This window comes from Haemaphysalis longicornis, unplaced genomic scaffold, assembly GCF_048455015.1.
Source record: "Haemaphysalis longicornis isolate Haplotype H1 unplaced genomic scaffold, Haemaphysalis longicornis Haplotype H1 scaffold_6, whole genome shotgun sequence".
Lineage (NCBI taxonomy): Eukaryota > Metazoa > Arthropoda > Arachnida > Ixodida > Ixodidae > Haemaphysalis > Haemaphysalis longicornis.
Genome location: NW_027526407.1, coordinates 54,415,630 through 54,433,944, shown reverse-complemented (window position 1 = coordinate 54,433,944; position 18,315 = coordinate 54,415,630). Strand labels below are relative to the sequence as shown.

At 45.8% G+C, this 18,315-nt stretch overlaps 1 protein-coding gene across 1 annotated transcript in view; it reads left to right on the top strand.

Annotated features, from left to right (window-relative positions):
- Window positions 1-15,973, top strand: part of LOC144142704 (uncharacterized) — a 36,965-nt gene extending 20,992 nt beyond the window's left edge. The window contains exons 2-4 of the mRNA XM_077674372.1: window positions 227-389; window positions 1,346-1,735; window positions 3,411-15,973. Of these exons, the coding sequence (XP_077530498.1) occupies window positions 227-389; window positions 1,346-1,735; window positions 3,411-3,893 (1,036 nt within the window). The 3' untranslated portion in view covers window positions 3,894-15,973. The remainder of the gene's footprint in view (window positions 1-226; window positions 390-1,345; window positions 1,736-3,410) is intronic.
- The last annotated feature ends 2,342 nt before the right edge of the window (window positions 15,974-18,315 follow it).

Below are 18,315 nucleotides of genomic sequence, written 5' to 3'. Positions count from 1 at the left end.
CTAAATGTAGAATTACTTCTAATTCTATGTGTATTCGATCAATATAGTAAGTCAGCATACGTAATTTGGAATATTTATCCACCAATGCAACTTCGTCTTCCATCTTCACAGTAGTGGAAGGGCTCTAAATATTTCTTTAAATTTTACTGCCTCTTTTGGGAGTGGCACCCAGAAATAGCTGCGCCATCCGTATTGAGTCTCACTCGCTGTGCTCGCTTTTGTGCAGGGACTCGCGGCAGCTGTGTGATGCTCACATCTACCTGCGGTACCGTTCATCGTCGCGCAAGCTCGCCATCATCTCGTCATCATTTGTGCACAATCACCAGAGCCAGGCTGGCAATGGCTGCTTCCACCGGAAACAGTCCGTCACAGAGCGCATCGGAAAACCCGTGAGTTTCCAGGTGCACCGTGGCCTGTGATGCATTGCGCGACGAACGAAGCGTGGAGATAAGGCCGTTGTAACGTTTCCTGCAAAGTAGCATTGCATTGACGCTGTTGTACAAAAAACGGCGGCTGCGACGAGTTGACACGTTTTTATCTGAAAAAAAAAAAAAATTGTGCTACAGTTGCTTGCATTTTGCAGGCATGTAGCTAATGGTGTCGTAAAGGGGCACACAGTGCTTTGTGCAGCGCTTGCATTTTGTTTACGGTTACGAAGCTGAACAGTAAGAAAGGACCTGTGGAATATCGTTAAAATGTTGTGGAAGGCTAGTGCCATTTGTTTATCATGCTGTTTTGCCTTTTTCGGTGTACACGCTTAGTGGTCTTTATCAACAGCCATTGAACTACTCTCCACTTACCTTTTTATGCTCCTTAGTACCAGCTGTTCTCAGCGAATAATTGCACTTTTTTTTTTGTCACATAAATTAGTCAACAGGTGTGTCGGACCTGTGATATTATGGAACAGGCAACAGTGAAAAATTGAAATAATGATCGACCAAACGGCATTGAGGTTGCATGCATAGCTAGGTACAACGTGAGAAATTTAGTCAAGCGGCTGCAAAAAGTGGCGTTAATGCTGTGCTTCCTGCTATGGTTCAAGCTAAAAGTTTCAGCTACAGTCCCCTTTTAAAGGAAGGAAGCGGTAAGAGGCTGCGAAATGGGGACATAGTTTAGGCTTATCATTGTATGTGAGATGTGTGTGAAGCGGTAAGAGGCTGTGAAAGGGGGACGTAGTTTAGGATTAATCACTGTATATGTGATGCTTGGGCTGTGTGCGTGGGCATACAGAAATCATCATTTGCACTGTGCACCTCTGCCAGTTTTTTTGAAACTCTGCCGCAGTTTTTCTTCTTCCCTCAAGTCTGATTAGCCACAACTTCATGCACGTTACGAATGCCCGCAGAGGGACGGTCGCCGGAAGTTCGTCCGGGCCGGTGACCGGATGGGCAAGCTCACCCGTCCCATCCTGCCCACTCCGGGCTTTGAGCACCTGGTCAAGGGGTCCGGCGAACTGACCATCATCCCTCTCGGCGGCGGCGGGGGCGCCGGTCTCGGTCCCGGCGACTTGCCACCGCCCCTCATGCTGCGCAACCACCGCGCCTCGGAGGACCTCGCCCTCTGTGCCTCGACCCATCCCGCACTCATGTCACCGGCGCAGCTCCTGCTGCCCCCTTCGCTCCGGTCGCCCGACAACAACCTCCTGCTCTTCCCCCGCGGACCGATGAAGACCGACATACCGACCATCGACAGCCTCTGCCGTGACGTCAAGCGCCTCCGGGAGGAGGCAGGCATGGTAATTGCGCTTCTGTAAAACGTTGTGTCTAAAGTGCCGTTCCACACCATTTGAGTTTTTAGGTGCGGAGTAACTTAGTACCGCACAATGTCCGTCCGCATCCGTGCGCATAGCATTTACAATCGCAAAAAAATCGCACAGGCACTGGCAGGATTCGAGCCTGTGTCTGGTAGACCAGACTGAGTTAGTGTCAGTCATCTTACCCATTGGGCTTTGACCGTGAGTTGGTGCCCGAGAGTCAAACGGCTTACTCCCTCACGTGCAACGGTGCGGAGTACCTTAGGACCTCCCAATGTCCGTCCGTGTCCATCCGTGCGCACACCGTCATCAAGCGAAAATCAAGCGAAATTCGATTTGAGCCATGAGTTGCAGTTTTATTTAGGGAATAATCAAGGTGCAACTCACGGCTCAAAGCGAATGACGGTCGGGGCGCAAATAGGATGTCATTTCGAGTCCCCGTACTCCGCACCCTCGCCATCATCCACTGAGTGGAGATGCTGCCATTTTTAAGGTTAGGCTGGCATGGATTGGGGTGTCTGCCGTAGTGGTGTTGAGTTTCCAGTTAAGCTCCGTGATACTAAGGGCGGGGGTTCGAATCAGGCTCGTGCCAGTTTTTTTTTTCTTCTAAGTTGTATTTATAATTTTGATTGTTTTGGTTAGTCTTCGGTGTCTTATATGTCTTCTTCCTGTTTGTTAGGTCACCTTACATTAGGTTAAATTAGAAAGAGCCAGGTAATGCCAGGCGCAAAGTTTTCTTGCGGAATGCCTCTGGATGTCACTTTAGTAGAGTGCTTGTAGTACTGTCGGACGGTTCTCCAGACACGGTGTTTGTGAAACGAGCCAGTGCTTCACCACCATTGCCGTCGTCATCACCATCCACCTGTTTGTGTCCACTGCAGGTAGAAGGGAGAGTGTTTGCAGGCCGTTCGTTCCACAGCATCGTCTACTGACAAGTGATGTTTCGCTGTAAGCTAATGCAACCTTAGCCAATCTAAACTAAATGTTAGCTAACCTGAACCTAATGTAAAACTAACCTAAAGCTAAGCTATGCTAATGTGACCAGCCTTTTTTTTAATGTCACTCAAAGCAGCCTGCAGAAAGACTCGCGCAGGAAGAAGGCCTCTCCAAAAATTTCCAGTCACTTCTATTGTGAGTTTGTTGAGTTAGCCAATAAGCCAATGGTTGATCATCATCAGCAGTGTGATCATCACCACCACCACCACTGATTAGAGACATCACATTAGATTACATTATATTAAAGGCAGGACATTAGAGAGAGATGTAACCACCAATAGTTATGTTATCTCTAATGTCCTGCCTGTGTATAGGCTTTTCATAGTCAGCACTGAGCACTGATGATGATTATTATTCTTATTATTATTGTAGTATCCCCTTTGTAGCGGGGTGGCGACGCGTCACCTTACCAAAACAACTAAAAAAAATTAATATACCGTATTTTCCGGTGTATAAGTCGCACTTTTGTATAAGTTACACCCCCCTCAGAACGTCGGTTTTCCGAAGAAAAAAAAACGTATATAAGTCGCACTGGTGTGCAAAACACACTTGTTAATCAGGTAAACTCATAGAGGATCAGTTCGTTAGAAAGTGTGGCGAAAGTACATGGTTGCGGTGGCCAAAAGACAAACTCTGACGACTGCCTTGCACCTCCTTCCAGATGGACATGGGCCGCATCTTCGAGCCGGAGTGCATCTTGCAGTGCTACGAGGACGAGCACAACAACAAGGTCGTCAACAACAACAACAATGCCGCTGCGGACGAAGACGAGGAAGACGACGACGACGACGCGGCAAGGGACAGCGAAGAAGCGGAGTGCACGGCCACCGACCTCTCGATGCGACCCCGCAGCAACGACCGGGGGAGCGACTTCAAGATGGGGGTCACCACGACGCCCGCGGTCGCGGCGTCGCCCCCGACGGCGGCGGAGATGCCTGAAAACCTGTCGCTGGCCGCGATGCGGGCGGTGGCTAACGTGTCGCGCGAGTACACCGTCACGTGGAAGGAGCTGGAGCCGCTGTTCCGCTTCTGCAGCCGCTGCGGCGCGCCCGTCGAGAAGACGCGCCACTCGCTCCACAGTGTTCTGAGCGTGTCCGCCGTCTGCCAGAGGGGCCACGGGGTGTTTTGGACGTCGAGGTCGTGACCTCTGCGCCTCCGCGCTGGCTGGGTCAGCAGCTGGGGTCGCCGTTGTCCGTTGTCCGCCTGCCGGCGTCCTGCCGGTGGTTGGCCGTCCTGGGAGCCAGGGCTGCCGTCGTCTGGATTGTGGAGGCCTTCTTCTTCTTGGAGGGTTTGGGGATAGAAGGCAGCGCTTCTCCCGGCACTGTGTTCATTTCGGGCGGGGTTCTGACGTGTGCTTGGTGGGCGGAGAGTGCCGGTCTGTGCCGCTGCTGACGCCGTTGTCACCGAAAACAGAGCTTTAGCTACCTGGAGTACAAAAAAACGAGATAGGATGGAGATTTTCCGCTTAGCCTTTTTCATGTGTTTTCCTGCGCAGACCCGCATGCATGCGCATCTATCCAACCTCAAGCAGCGAGGTTGTTAGCAGATGTAAAAGCGGGCACTTTCTGCAGACTGTCATGGCGGATATCTCTGTTGAATTTCTACCTTCATTTGATAGTTTACCAAGCCTTTAGTGTAGCATTTTCGTAGCATGTTTCTGTGTTTATTTTGAGATTTAATATAAAGAAAAGTGTACCTTTAGCGGACCGTTTGGTTCGACATGGCAGTTTTAACGATGGCAGCGGCGTTATCCCGCATTTTGTGCCCACCAGGTACCTGTTAGGCCGCCGCGCGAAGCCTTACCAAGAGGTTTGAGAAGGCCTTGTGGCTTGTGTGGCCAAACTGTGTTCAGGGCTGCTTTCTTAACGGCCTAAAGGAATGAGGTCCATCTATCTGCGTGGCATTCGAAGTGGTGACAGTAGTCGCGGACACAAAGTGCTTCCGATTTACCCCTTCAACGGCCTTGCGGTCATGGGGGCGAAAACCCGAAAAGCTGGGCTTGTGTGGGTGTTTTTTTTTTTCTTTTTTTTTTCTTTTTGCGAGGCCAAAGGTCAGTGGCGTGTCGGACCAAGAGATTTGGAGAGAAGCCTCGAAACTGGGAGTGCGAAGTCATGTGATCGGGCTTCTCGGAGGGCAGGTCACTGCGAACTTTCTCCCGGGGAGGAGGACTTGGGGGGGGGGTGAAGGTCATAGGTCATGTTTAAGGTCACGGTGGTTGACCTTTCTGGAGTCAAGGTTGGTGCGTTGCCGGTGTTCGTGTGTCTAAGTGTTAACATTTGTGGGCATCCCGAGTGTTTCGTTTTTTCGCGCGTCTGTGGAGTGGGTCTTCAATGTGTGGGGCGAGGGAATTGTGCTGTGCCAATTAGAGGCTGGTAGAGAGGCCTTGCGACGTGTCGATCTTGCGGTTGTGTTCAGATTGTGAAATGGCTCGCTTTTTTTTTTTTTCGCGGTTTGGGAGAGATTGTTGTTGCGACGTACAGACTTCCGACTCTTGTTTGTCTTGCGGGTGCTTTGGCCGTCGCCCTGAATGATCTTACTGTGAAAAACTTCTTGCCAGTTTTTCTGCGATAAGTAGTGGTGCTGAATCAAGTGAGAAGAAAAAAATGAGGATATTGTCGCGAGCACAATTTGTCGGGATGCACTGTGCAGGTTTGGCGATGTGGGAGTTGACTGAGAAACATAGTAAGTCGATGTTGCCTGAAAAGGTGATTCTATGCCCCGTTTGTAGGGTTGGAGGTTATGGTTTGTAACAAAGCGACCAAGAATGGTAAATAGGCCTGAAAATGCTTAAAGGGGTACTGATACCAATTTGTCGTGTTAATATTATTACATGGTTCGCTTCCTTTGCACAGCCGAATACCCTGGCTGAAATATGAGCGGCCTGCGACGCATGGAACATACTTCAATTTGATCTGGTTTATCGCGCCAACAGAACAGCTCACGGGGTGGTGCGCAGCAAATGGACATCAGCGTGACATCACTCCGTGAGAGGGAAAAGAAGTGACGTTGCTGTGTGCCTCCAACGCTCGTCAAAAACTCGTGTGACGTCACTTCACGCGCGCAGCCCCGCGAGCTGCGATTAGGCGCTGGCGCATTCACAAAGTTATACACGTAGCCAGAGCTACAGACATAACTGCTGCCCAGAAAGACAGCCTTACCAAAACTAAATTTCCGCACGCGGGGAAAGAGCCGATAATAAAGCCCAAAATCGCTACAGAAGCTGCTATCAGGTCTTGTTGAAAGTGATCATGAAATTTGCACCGCAATTCTAGGCCTAACGCATTCAGGCAGCTCATCCACTCAGCTCCAGCAGGGGGGTGGTTGAAACAACGCCTCTGCTGGCCTTTGCGGTGTTTCGACGTCCGCACAAAACAGTGAGGTCATTCCGTGATCCTGTCACACGCGCCCTTCGGGCTGGAAGCATGGGATACCAAAACAGACAATTTTCAGGCTGTTCAATGTAATTATCTCGCGCTCATGTATATGATGTTTTGGGGTTCACCAGGGCTTTAAGCATTGATAAAATGAATAAAAACAAGGAATATAAAATTTTGGTGTCAGTACTCCTTTACATACAGCTAGTTGGTGTCGAGTCGCCGTGGAGGTAATGCGGCGCGTTCTGCCATTAGTGACCGTTGCGAAAAATTAAATCGGTGAGAAGCCATGTCTCTGGTTTACATTGAGGTTGGGACGCGTGTTTTGATGCGGAACCCAAATGAAAGTATTTAGAATTGAGAAAAAGCTGGGGACTTAACTTTGAGGAGACTTTGAGAAACATGACTGCGGTTGCGTTGGGTGTGTCTAACGGCCTTAATAACCAGTGCCTTTAATTTTTGATGCCTAACTTTACCTGACAAAACCGTGTTGCCTTGGCTGTGGAGCCGTCTAGCTAAGTGCCAAAGAAATTGGTTGCCCCGAAACGTTTGGTAGGCATCGAGTTGCTCAGGTCGTCACTACGCATTTGTCAAAACTGGCAAGTGTGTGGGGATATATTCAGGAAGCAGGTGACTGGATTTGTGCAGATAGTTCCCGACAAGAATAAACAACAAACTTGTAGAACTTATCTCTGTGAAAAGAGACAGTTGTCCTTGCGGAGCTGTAGGTAGTGCCAAAGTTTCTGTTTCGTTCTGCAGTGCGTTGCGACAAGTTGTGCTCGTGGCCTAATTAAGCCTTTCTGTCACGTTATAAACGGCGTGTGTCATGTTAGTCGCTTAGCCCGGTTTGCATTGAAGCGAAAACTTGCCGCAAGTCTGAATAACGTATGCTCATAATTTCAGCAGGCGAGCAACCAAACGAGTCTGGCTGACCTTTGTTTGCGAATAGAGGCTTCTTCTAGCCTCATAAGCACCCTATAAACATTCAGTGCAGCTGTCCGGTCTGTTGTTTTTGTTCTTTTCTTAACAGTTTTATGCTTTCAGTCTTTTTAATTCAGCAATTTTGGTTTTTACTGTGCTGCCTCAATACCTCAGTTTTCCTCAGCTGTCCAGGCCAGCAAGGAGGAGACATTTCTCGTCTATCCGGTGTGTTAAAATTGCGGTGTGGTGTGGCTGGTCACGTGTTGCCAACTAGCTACAACTTGGAAATTACCGATTCATGCTGGTCATAAGGTGTCAGCGAGCATGGAATCAGTAATCACCGAGCTGCCATGGTTAGTTCTTTTATACGGGTTTCTTTTCATTTTTCCATGCAAAACCTGCATGGCTAGGCCTAGCAAGGTAGTTAGGCCTAGCAAGAAAATTTTTCTACGCGAAATCTGCATTAGCTTCTACATTGTTAGGCCTAGCGAGAAAAATCGCCGTTCATTCACTTAGTATGCTTTATCTTGCGCTTATTTAGAAGGCATCTGGGGTTACAATTATTGTTTGGCAGAACTTGGTGGAACTAGTTGTGACGGGTGTCATAGTCGTGACAAATGTTCGTGACAATTGGGACGACGTATAAACAATTATTCCCGGTGTAAGCACAGACCGAATACTGGCGTCGGATTTGGCCTTGTCATTTTATGGGTGTTTCCGCAATTCGATCTGCAACTGGGATTGCGAAATGCATGTTGACTGCAGTGTGAACTTTGTCCTTTGCACTCCTGATAACATCTGCAGTAGTGGTTGATCAGGCCTAGGCTGATTACCGTACTTTCCGGTGTATAAGTCAATTTTTTTTCTGTAATGACAAAGTGCAACTTGCGTATGAAACCTTTTATGAAAGGTCTGTTAATGCATGTTGACTGCAGTGTGAACTTCATCCTTTGCATCCCCAATATCGTCTGCCATTGCGTTTGATCAGGCCTAGGCCAATTACCATACTTTCCGGTGTATAAGTCACAATGTGTTTTTCTGAAATTACAAAAAGTGCGAGTTGTGTACATAATCCTTTATGAAAAGGCTGTTATTGGAGGGTACAACTCACTTGTGTGGCAGTGCGACCTGCAATGGCAGAACTTGTAAATCAGAAAATACGGTACGAGTGGGACCACCGAAATTGTTGTCAAATTTTAACATACTAACGTACGAGGCGATCCTGATACAAGCACATATTCATAACCGCATCAATACCCAGAATAACTTTAACCCAGTGAAAGGAATAAATGTACAACTCTATTAAGAGTGCCTTAAGGATTAGACGTCTTCCTTGGAGCCCGGTGCCTCAAATTAAGCGCAGGACAAAGCATCATAAATGCAAAACAATCCACAATCTACATCTTGCTGCTTAGGTGTGCGGGCAGTTTTACCTCCTTTTGTGAAAGAGCTATATTCCGTTTGTGCAGGTCTGTTTGCAATGTGGCAGTGTGTTTTACACGCTTTAAGCGTTCTTTGAAGCTTGAATTGCATTTTCCAAGCTGTGTTTCTAAATTCGTTGAAATGTGGCAATGAACCTAAAAAAAATTTGCCATCTTGGGCGATACAAGGATCAGTTGAAGTTGCGTTGTAGTTTGTGCATGCTCTGTTACTGCTATCCAAGTTGGCTGAATCTATTTCGGTTCATTTTTATTTCCCCAGTGGCGCTTCATATACCAAAGCAGACAGCTCAAACACATTAGCTGCGCCGTGAATATGGCACATTATCAACAGCTCGTTTCACTTTGTCTTCAAAAATGTCAGCGCATCATTCGATACGAATTGTCGGCGAAGAAAAGACAGTTGTAATAACCGCAGGCATTGGAACGTGTGATCATGAACCCTATTTTTGCTCAATTTATAACCACCCGCTTTTCACCCAGTGCGAGGGCAGTGGATTTTTTGTAATTTTTTTTTTAAGTCGATCAAGCCTTGTTGTCTGAGGCAGCGGGTTCATTTCACCTACCTTCCCAAAAAATTTTGAGGTGACACTCTCAGGTGTAATTGCTCCAAGTTTTTATAACACCGCATCGCACTTTGACATGTACAATAACGTACAAGCTGGCAAGTAAAACTCGAAATCCACTGAGAGACTGGTGGCGCCAAGTTTTGACCCTAAACATTGTCTGGCTGGTCAGTTTGTAGACCTCTTCCAATTAGAGTGGACAAGTTTGTAGACTTGTAGAGAGAAGGGCGACAACATTATGGTCTTAGCTTTATTTCTGGCATAGCTGGGGCTAGTTTATTGTGTTCACCATCTAAAAAAAGCGAACTACTTGGTGAAATTATGGCAGAGTTATGCTATGCGAGGTTTCAGTCAGGCTACATGCAGGGCGGTGTATTTTAAGTGTTGCAGTTAGGCCTAACGCCTGGCATTAGAGCACTTATATTGTCCCCACGGGTAAACTTGAAATTGTTTTTGTACGGAAACGGAGCGAAAAAAAGATTACGCTCATATTCCTTCGACGTTTACTGCTGATAGCCAGGCCACTCACCCAATGCAGATCACGGCGGCATAAAGTTTCTAACAGAAACTGCGTGAGGATACAAATAGTCTGTATTTTTTAAATTACGATTTGTTTGAACTTTTGAAGACTTTTATCCACTGTATTGATGCAACTTTTTCATTGCCATGGTGTAGACTCAGCAGATCGTTAAAATCACGAAAGGGTGTCGCAACCTGGGGGAACATACGAGAATGGCGTTTACGACCCTCAACCGTTGTTGCTCGACTTTTGGGACTTTCCTGTGACCGGAATTTTTTTTTCGCACACAGTGACCAGCAGGGGAAAAAAAAAGAAAGACTTGCGTTTTTGCCACTCCAGCTGAGAGGCAGTGGTGTGTTCTTTTTTTACGGTGGCATTATCTGTTTTTGTTTGTTTGTTTGTTTATCCATTAACTCATCTCTTTCACGTTGCACGTCCCCATTGTGGGTTTGCATGCTTTTGTACAGGCATCGTGGCATTTAACAGTAGGGCACTCATTCAAAGTATATGTAGAGATGTATCTATTAAGTGCGTGTTAAGTAACGTGGCTTGCGGTAGGGGATGGTGTTCATTGTTAATGGACTCGGCTGTAACACCCCTTGTGTTTCCGTTTGCCGTTGTTGTGTTGTTTTATGTTCTCTTGCGACTACATCCGTAGGAGGCGACCGACGTACCTGAGAGCGTGGCATGCTCTTGCAAAGTTGTTTGGCTTGTGTTGGATTGATTTGGATTGCCGTGGGAATTGTTGCAGCTAGGCGGCAGGCTTTCTTTTTGTGTGCGTGAAGGTATTGAGCTTCTTGTGTAAACAGTTCCATTTGTTTCTTCGACTAAATTTGAGCGGGATTCGGGGGCGAGATGAATGGATTTTGAAAATGGAGTTCTGAATGTTTAATGCTTGTTTTTGTTTTTGTACTTTCCTATTGGGCTTGTTCCAGCCAAACTTAATCATATTGGTGAATGTAAGCTTAGTTTGAGTGTAAGAGGCAGACTCACTCTTTAATGTTTTTTTTTTACAGAAAATGTTCATTTTTTTGCAAGCATTACGATTGTGGCCTGTCTTCACTTGAAAAAAAAAATCAATTAAAAGCACAAAAAGAAAAGCCCTGTAGCCTAGTTGCATTACTGGAATGGTAAACCGACTGGAATGTTGTTTTTAAAAAAAAAACAAAGAACTGTTGACATTTTTCTAGGGCATTGTTTATCCCAGCAGTGGTCATGCAGAGTTTAGATAATTTAGACCCTGTTTAACACAAAACACAGGAATAAAAAGAAAGAAGGCACATTTTATGATATAGTCGTATTTTACTGTATTTCTAACAGTGCGGAAAAAAAAGTTGTTGCTACATTTGCAGTGCCCTGTGAAAGGGGATGGTTGCATTCAAGCATGTGCGCCGTAGTATACCATAGTCTATGACAATCGTCAGGTGTTAGTCACGGGTTCACGAGACTTCGAGATGATTATTGGTGATTTTTTTTGTTCTCGTTGTACGTTGTGTTGTGTTCAGGTTACACTCGTGCGTCACTAACCCACGCGCTTTTTGAAGAGCACCGTTTCAGAGCACCACAGTTTCGTTTTACAAAACGGCGTACCGCTTTCGCACAAGTTGTCTTGTCATGGTATAAATACATATATGTATAGTTTGTAGTGATTGTAGTCACATCACCGTGCCTCTGGTGGCACCTTAACACGTTTGTTTCACAATTTGCAAATCTACATAAATATATTTCGCACCATAGTCTTTTATCGTGCTCACTAATCCGTCGAGACGACATCAGCACACCGCCAAAGTTTGTTGACCTGCTTAGTGACCTGAAAAGCTGGCGTAGTTTTTTTTCTTTTTGCAAGTGGTTTTGTCTAGTTACACGAATCCACAAAAGTTCTGAATCTCTGGCTGAGCATTCAAGTAGAATTTTGTAAGAGGAGCTCCTTGAAGCTTCTTTTGTTCACACTTCCAGAGGGAAGGAAAAAAATTGGAGATAGCAACAGACTTTAAAAATTCCAGCTTGTCAAAAACTAGTCCTTGGTTTCAGCTTCATTGCTGAGGAGGCTTTCTGGGGGGAAAAAAAAAACTTGCTGAACAAAACTTTCTTTGACCAGTGTGCTGTTTGTTTGGATCATATGCTGCTTTAATGCTTCAAGGCTTTCCAATACTGACCTCTGTAGCTGACGAAAATGCGCTAAAAATTAACTGCTGTTGCGACAAGCGTGACGATATTGTCTGCAAGTGATGAAAAACGCAGATGAGAGTGTGTTCTATTGTTTCTCGGATGTTTATTAGCACAGTGGGAATGTGCGGTTGAGCGGCGCTTTAACACTGCCGATGGTTTCGTTGTGACATTGCATATGGTAGCAATTGTGAGAAAGGATTGCTCAGAGCATTGCTAGCCAATGCGACACACACTCCACGTTGTATTGTGATTGTTGCCGAAGTCGCTAAACGGAGCTTCAGGATAAGAAAGGCAAATTTCATTGTTTTGTCCGGCGGACACTATTGCAAGGGCCGAGTGCACAAAAGCAAGGCAACAGAAAAAAGACGGAATGAATTTGCGGTAGTGAACAAAATGCTCGACTCGAACATTGATCTGTTTGCGATGGCCACTTTGTTTCGAGCGTTTACATTCTGCTTCCAGGAGCAGCTATTCAAGCCGATATTGGCGACTTGCACCAACATTTCGCTGATTCACGTGAAACAGTGTAGGGCTTCCACGCATTCAATCACCGAAAATTTCATAAAGCGCACCATTTTCACATCTGCACCATCAGATCTTCAAGCATACATGTCGCTAAAAATGTGTGTCTGCGTTGTTTCCGAAACTCGTTTTGTGTCTTCATCTCGACCCTTTCAGTGTGCTCTGAGCTTTGGAGAGAGGCCCACTTGTACAGATTGTTATCCGTTTACGTTTAACGTCGGTGTTTGAGATACTTCATTGCTAACCGACGCATTCATCCATCGCTCAACGCTGTAACCTGAAATCGTATCGGCGCATGTCCGCCTAATGAGCGGTCTGCACAACTTTCCAATGCAAAGAGCAATGCGTTATCTCAACTGTTCATGACAAAGGCAGCAAACACAATCTTCTGTACTGCTCAGAGATAGTCGTTCATTGTGTACACTCTAAAACAAACCTGCACAAACACCTGCTGCTGATAAGTTGTCGGCAGACGCGCTAACACAGGAAGAATCTGACTGCTTTGAGGAAGCGATTTCTTTGCAAGATGCCAAATGTTCTGGTCGAGTACCTAAAGAAGCTGCTTTTGCGCACTTTTCGCATTCTGATACCTTTTCAATTCAGAGCTCCCTTTTCCTTTATTACCACACAAGCTTTTGAGCTGTGTAGGCACGACAAACCGGTGACATTGTTACATATATAGTCAATATTAATAGAGTGTTATTAGTTGCTTATTAATCCTACGAGAGTGGTTTTTGAAATGAAGAAGCTTTGGATTTTACTTATGCACAAAGCCATGCCTGCTACAAGTTGCCTTCACTGTCACAGCATTCCCATCGCCGCATAGTCACAAGGGTACAGAATAGAGGCGGGCATTATTATTACTCCTCCCTTGACTGCTGGCGTTCATGCCAGGAAAGAAAGGGGTGTTGCCAAAACAATGTTTCAATGGGCAGGGGCAAAGCTTTGACCTGTGTGGGCAGAGCTTTGACACTTGTAGGCGGAGCTTCACTTTTGGGGGCGGAGCTTTGACATTTGTAGGCGGAGCTTTGACATGTGGGGGTGGAGCTCCAGCTTTCACCATCAGAACACGACTAGAAAGTTGGCAATGTTATGCCATCATTGGTGTCACTGCAGGAGCGTAGGAATTGTACATTTTCTTGTGGTCAGAAAGGCTATTTGAAGTGATGACGCGCACTTTGTTGATAGAAGCTGCTGCCCTTGTCGCCATGGCTGGTGCGCTAAGTTTCATTCAAACTGTCGGCTGCCAGCTATTCTTCGTGCTCAAAGTGGTCGGAGTCGTTTTGACGGCTGTCCTAAATGAACAGCTGTGTCCTTTTGATGACCAAATGTTTTAATTCGTGGCAAAGGGCATCTAACAGTTGTGCTCTGTTGAACGTTTTCACACCATGTGACAGGCGGGCAGTTCAGAAGTGCGTTATAGCAGAACTCCTTGTTTAATGGCAGTGAACTAGTTGCAAAAAGCCATCGAGCTCCAAGTCGGAACTAAGCACTAGAAGATAATTATCGCCAAAAAGACCCCCAAGGGTTAATCAAGAAAGTCCCTCCTGGTTTGCGAGTACAACACAGCAGTTACTCAGTGACAGCAAGCCAAAAAGCGGAATTGGGTTTCTTTTAACTACACCTTTACTAAAACATGTCTTGCCAATGCTCATCTAGTACTGCGGTATCACAAGAAATGCCACTGGGTTTATGAGTGCATGATTGGAAGCACATCAGTGCGACTGGTCGTCGGATGGTGCTGCCAATATCAGAGCCTTGAGTCTGTGCGGTCTCGTCAATTTCAGATGCTCGTTGAAATGGTTACACCTTGCTCTGATAACTGTTGCAGAGCCGGGCAGTGGAAGAGTGCTGACATGTGCCATCATTCCATGCTAACACTTTCGTCACAGGTGTGGTTAAATGCCATTTTAGTCGAACTTATTTGCCCAAAACCCAATCTTCGATGACACTTGCTCTCGTCGTGTTGATTGAGCTATAAAAACTTGTCCTCGAAGTCCAGGGGATAATTTTTTGGCAGTTTAGGCTGCACAAACACTCCCTGAACTAAAATGGCATTTTGGCGTCACCGTTCAACAGTGGTAGTGAGATGTGTCAGTGGGAAGTGCTGAGTTTGATGTTGTGTAGGTCACCTCCGTGGTTGAGTGCTCCTGGCAGTGCCAGAAGTCGTGTTTAGCCTTTATGAAAGTTGGAGGCTGATGTGTGTCACGATGTAGTTCTCACTGGTTGGTTTGTGTGCGAGCGCAGCGTTCTTCGTTCGCGCGAGTGTGGTGTCCGCTTGCCAGTGTTTCATCTCGTTAGTCGTTCGGCTCGGATTGCCACGGTCATCGAAGCAGTGTCGGTATCCAACAAGAGCTTGTCGTTTGGTACGCCTTCCGTGGCGTACAGCACTGCCGGTAACATTAATCTGTTGGGTGTTGCGTGATTGTACACTGACGAGAGGTGACCGCTGTGACGATGCCCCACACCGTGCCCCACGCGGGAAAGGGCAACGCGGGGCGACGCTGTTGCGGAATGTGTTGTTGAAGTTTTGTGACGACTACTCTGTCTTGTTGCTGGTGTGGTGTGTCGGGGTTCCAAGGTTGTCAGAAATGTTGTGGTTTGAGAGATGACAAGTGTTTTTTGGAGTGGCGAGAGCTGTCGAGCGTTCTCTCAGTGTCCCGGTGCCTTGAGCACACTTTCTAGATGGCATTTAAGGCGGCATTTTTAAAATTTTTAACCCTAGTGCCGTAAGGATTTTAAAAAAAAAATGCTTGATTATGCTGCTGCAGTGCTTTAAAAAGAAAAACCAATTGAAGCTGCGTCACGCACTACGAAATGAACCAAATTGTGCGGAGTAGCTCATGTTGAAACGTTGATTGAGTACGATATACATTGTATTTGGCACACCTTCGGTGTGAAGTTTTTGCCGCAAAACGTGTCAAAGAGAGTAGAAAGGGATACATCAGCCAAACACATCTTGTTCCTGTATATAACCTCACCACCAATCACTCATTACAGTGACAGCAGTAATTGTGACTCAATCTCGATTCATTGTTTTTCGGATTCCTTTTCCTTCGCTGGGATGCGTTAAAACGTTGGTACCAGTGTGTTGGTGGAGATGGACTGCTCTTAGTGAAGTCTGCGAGTTTTAACTTTGATTATATCTGGCAACAAATGCGCTTACGGACAAAAAGTATTTGTGAGTACGCTGGCTTGGTGACCTGGGTGAAAACGGCAACGGAGAAAAAAAAAAAAAAAACACAGTTGCCATCATTTCTGCTTGCATTTGGGAGTAGAAAAAAATTGTTTCCCTAAATTTACATTATGTTCTGCATTCGCTGAAATGTGAGCCTGCATACACCTACATCTATTGGCCCTAGTTTTCCTGAACTGTAATGCAGACTTGTTTATTAACACACTGGACACAACGGTCTGAAATGTCCAAGCGATGCCAATTTTGTTCCAGCTGAAATTGTTTGCGCCATGCTTTTCTTCTGTTTCTTTCTTCTTCAATGTCAAATACTCATTGGCGACTGAACACCTGTATGCTTATCATTGACCTCTGCATGGTACTCCGAGCAGGCGGAAGGAGCAAGTGTGTTTTAACCCACTGACAGGGGGAGTTTTTTGAAAGTGTACTACCATCATCCGTTTTTCTGCTGTCGCCAAAAAAAGCACATGCATCGCTGCGAAATGCAATAAAAGAAAAAAATGGAATCTCAAGTCTTGAAGCAGTGTGGCTGTTGTTGTTCTGAGGTGTAAAGAAAAAAAAAATGTCGGCACCTTTTGCTGCAAGATCACCAAACAAGCTTCACCGCACACCAAAGAGTTTCGTGTTGCAGAAAGTCTGTTTCAAAGTTTACGAGAAATTTTCAGGCTTGTTTTTTTTAAATGAGAAGGATAACCTGAAACATTTATTAGTGCCTACACAGCATAGTTTAGTAATCTCCCCTGACAAGAATTTTGAAAGCGATTGGAATACCTTAACACTATAGTAATGCGCAGGCGAGTTTAGTGATGAAAATTCGGAAAAATAATTTGACGCAGATTATACCATGCACATCTAAAAGACATCATATCACATACCTGGCAGAAGACTTTTTATTTGACGCATGCAAGTGTGGCAGCAAAAATTCCTTGTGCTTGATAAACTTCATTACCAGCTCCTGCTTGCATTAAAGCCAAAGTGGTGGGGAACACTGAAAGCCGATTTCGTTTTTGAGCCCGATTGTAATGCGCACGCAAGTGTTAAGGCTACTGTTTAGAGAACAAAAAGTGTGCGTTAGAATCGTGAAAATACAGTGAGGCATTACAGAGTAATCCAAAAAAGCACTTATTTCTTCTGCTGTAGTGCTAGCTTCCAAAGACAACATTGCTTCTTGCAAATTATCTCGGTTTGCAGTTCTGTTGCACGCCCCTTTGTATGTTGAGTTACTTCAGCGCATCTTTATAAAGTGGTGTATGTTGTACAAGCACTGTAACACAGTAAAACCTCATTACAAGCGACACTTGAAAATGGTTTGGGTTTGGCTCGCTTTCCAATTCTCGCAATGTTAGCAACATTGCATACAAGAGACACTCTGTGACTAGGGGCAACCTTTTTAGCTCCCTAGAGTAAATTCTTCACTATTTAGAAGAGACACGATGAAAGGGGGACCTTATATGAATGACCTTGTGGAAAACCGCCCTGAAGATGAAGCTTGGACCTGCATCCGAGAGATTGCAGAGGTTCTCGAAACCTTTGAGGAGTTGGTTCCTGCAGATGTAGACCTTGTGTACTCCGAGGAGCTCGCAGATCATGTAATCCTCGCACCAGTAAATGGTGCCATAAAGGTTGAACCATGCGAGGAGGATGACTAGGTGTTGCAGGGCTGAAAGTGTCGGCAGCTGAAGCTGACGAACATGCATGAGCGCTTTAATGGTATTGTGAGCGACAGGCAGGCTTTCAAAGTGAAGCGCTCGACCCACAAAAGTTGGGAAGGAAGTTAATACAATCTGCAGTCCCTAAAGATACTACTATGAATTACTTCTTGAAGCCCTAATGAGAATTTTCTTGCTGTCATGGTATCGTGAGCGACAGGCAGGCTTTCGAAGTGAAGCGCTTGACCTACAAAAATTGGGAAGGAAGCTGATACAACCTGCAGTCCCTAAAGATACTATGAATGACTTCTTGAAGCCCTAGTGAGAATTTTCTTGCTGGCCTTTCTCGGTGTGCTTTGATGCTGATGTGTAATAACCTGGTATAGTCCAACTAACTGTGTTTTTAGAATTTTCGGCTACGAGAGGCCTTGGTCACAAAAGACGTATTTCCTGGGTCCCTCCAGTGTCTCTTGTAACAAGGCTTCACCGTAGATGGTCAGAAATCGTGCTACTCTATAGTGCGGTCTGATATGCAACTTTTAATTGGTGCGTCCAGCAACTGACCAAACAATATAGACTTGTAAAAGGTGTCAGTGGAGTGCCCGCGCTTGTTGCGTACGAGCACCAGGCTACAAATGCCTGCAATAAGTGTTTGAGAGGTTACCTTCAGCTTATACTAATACTGCTGGCTGCAGGCTAGTGATAATTTTATTATTCTGGGGCATGGTTGGCAAGTGATTGCACTTTAATCAGCAAAGTTGCGCGATTGCAAGTTGGCCAATTTGGGTAGCTTGAAAAAGGCGTTATTTTGAACTGGAAAACTTGCAACCAAATCTAAACGGCAATTAAATTGGCCTATCTGTTGTGAATACTGTCAGGGCTAGCGATTTCGTCACAGCATGCAAGTGGAGATCATCATTCGTGAGTGCAGATAACTTTGTGCTCCACCAACCAGCCCTCATCACGGCGCTTGTGTCGAAACATTGTGGGACACATCGCAAAGCCCACAACTGTCAAAGGAGTGAGATGTACTGTGAAATTTGATATGGAGTGTTCCCATTCATTTCTACAAGACCTCTTACCCATCTTCAGTCTACCCTCGCACAGGACTCTCAAATCAGGAAGCCCAACAACTGGTGAACAGATAAGATACTGTGTCCTTTAAAGTGCAGTAGCATTTGCGCATACTGGCTTCGACTGTGTTCAGCATCGT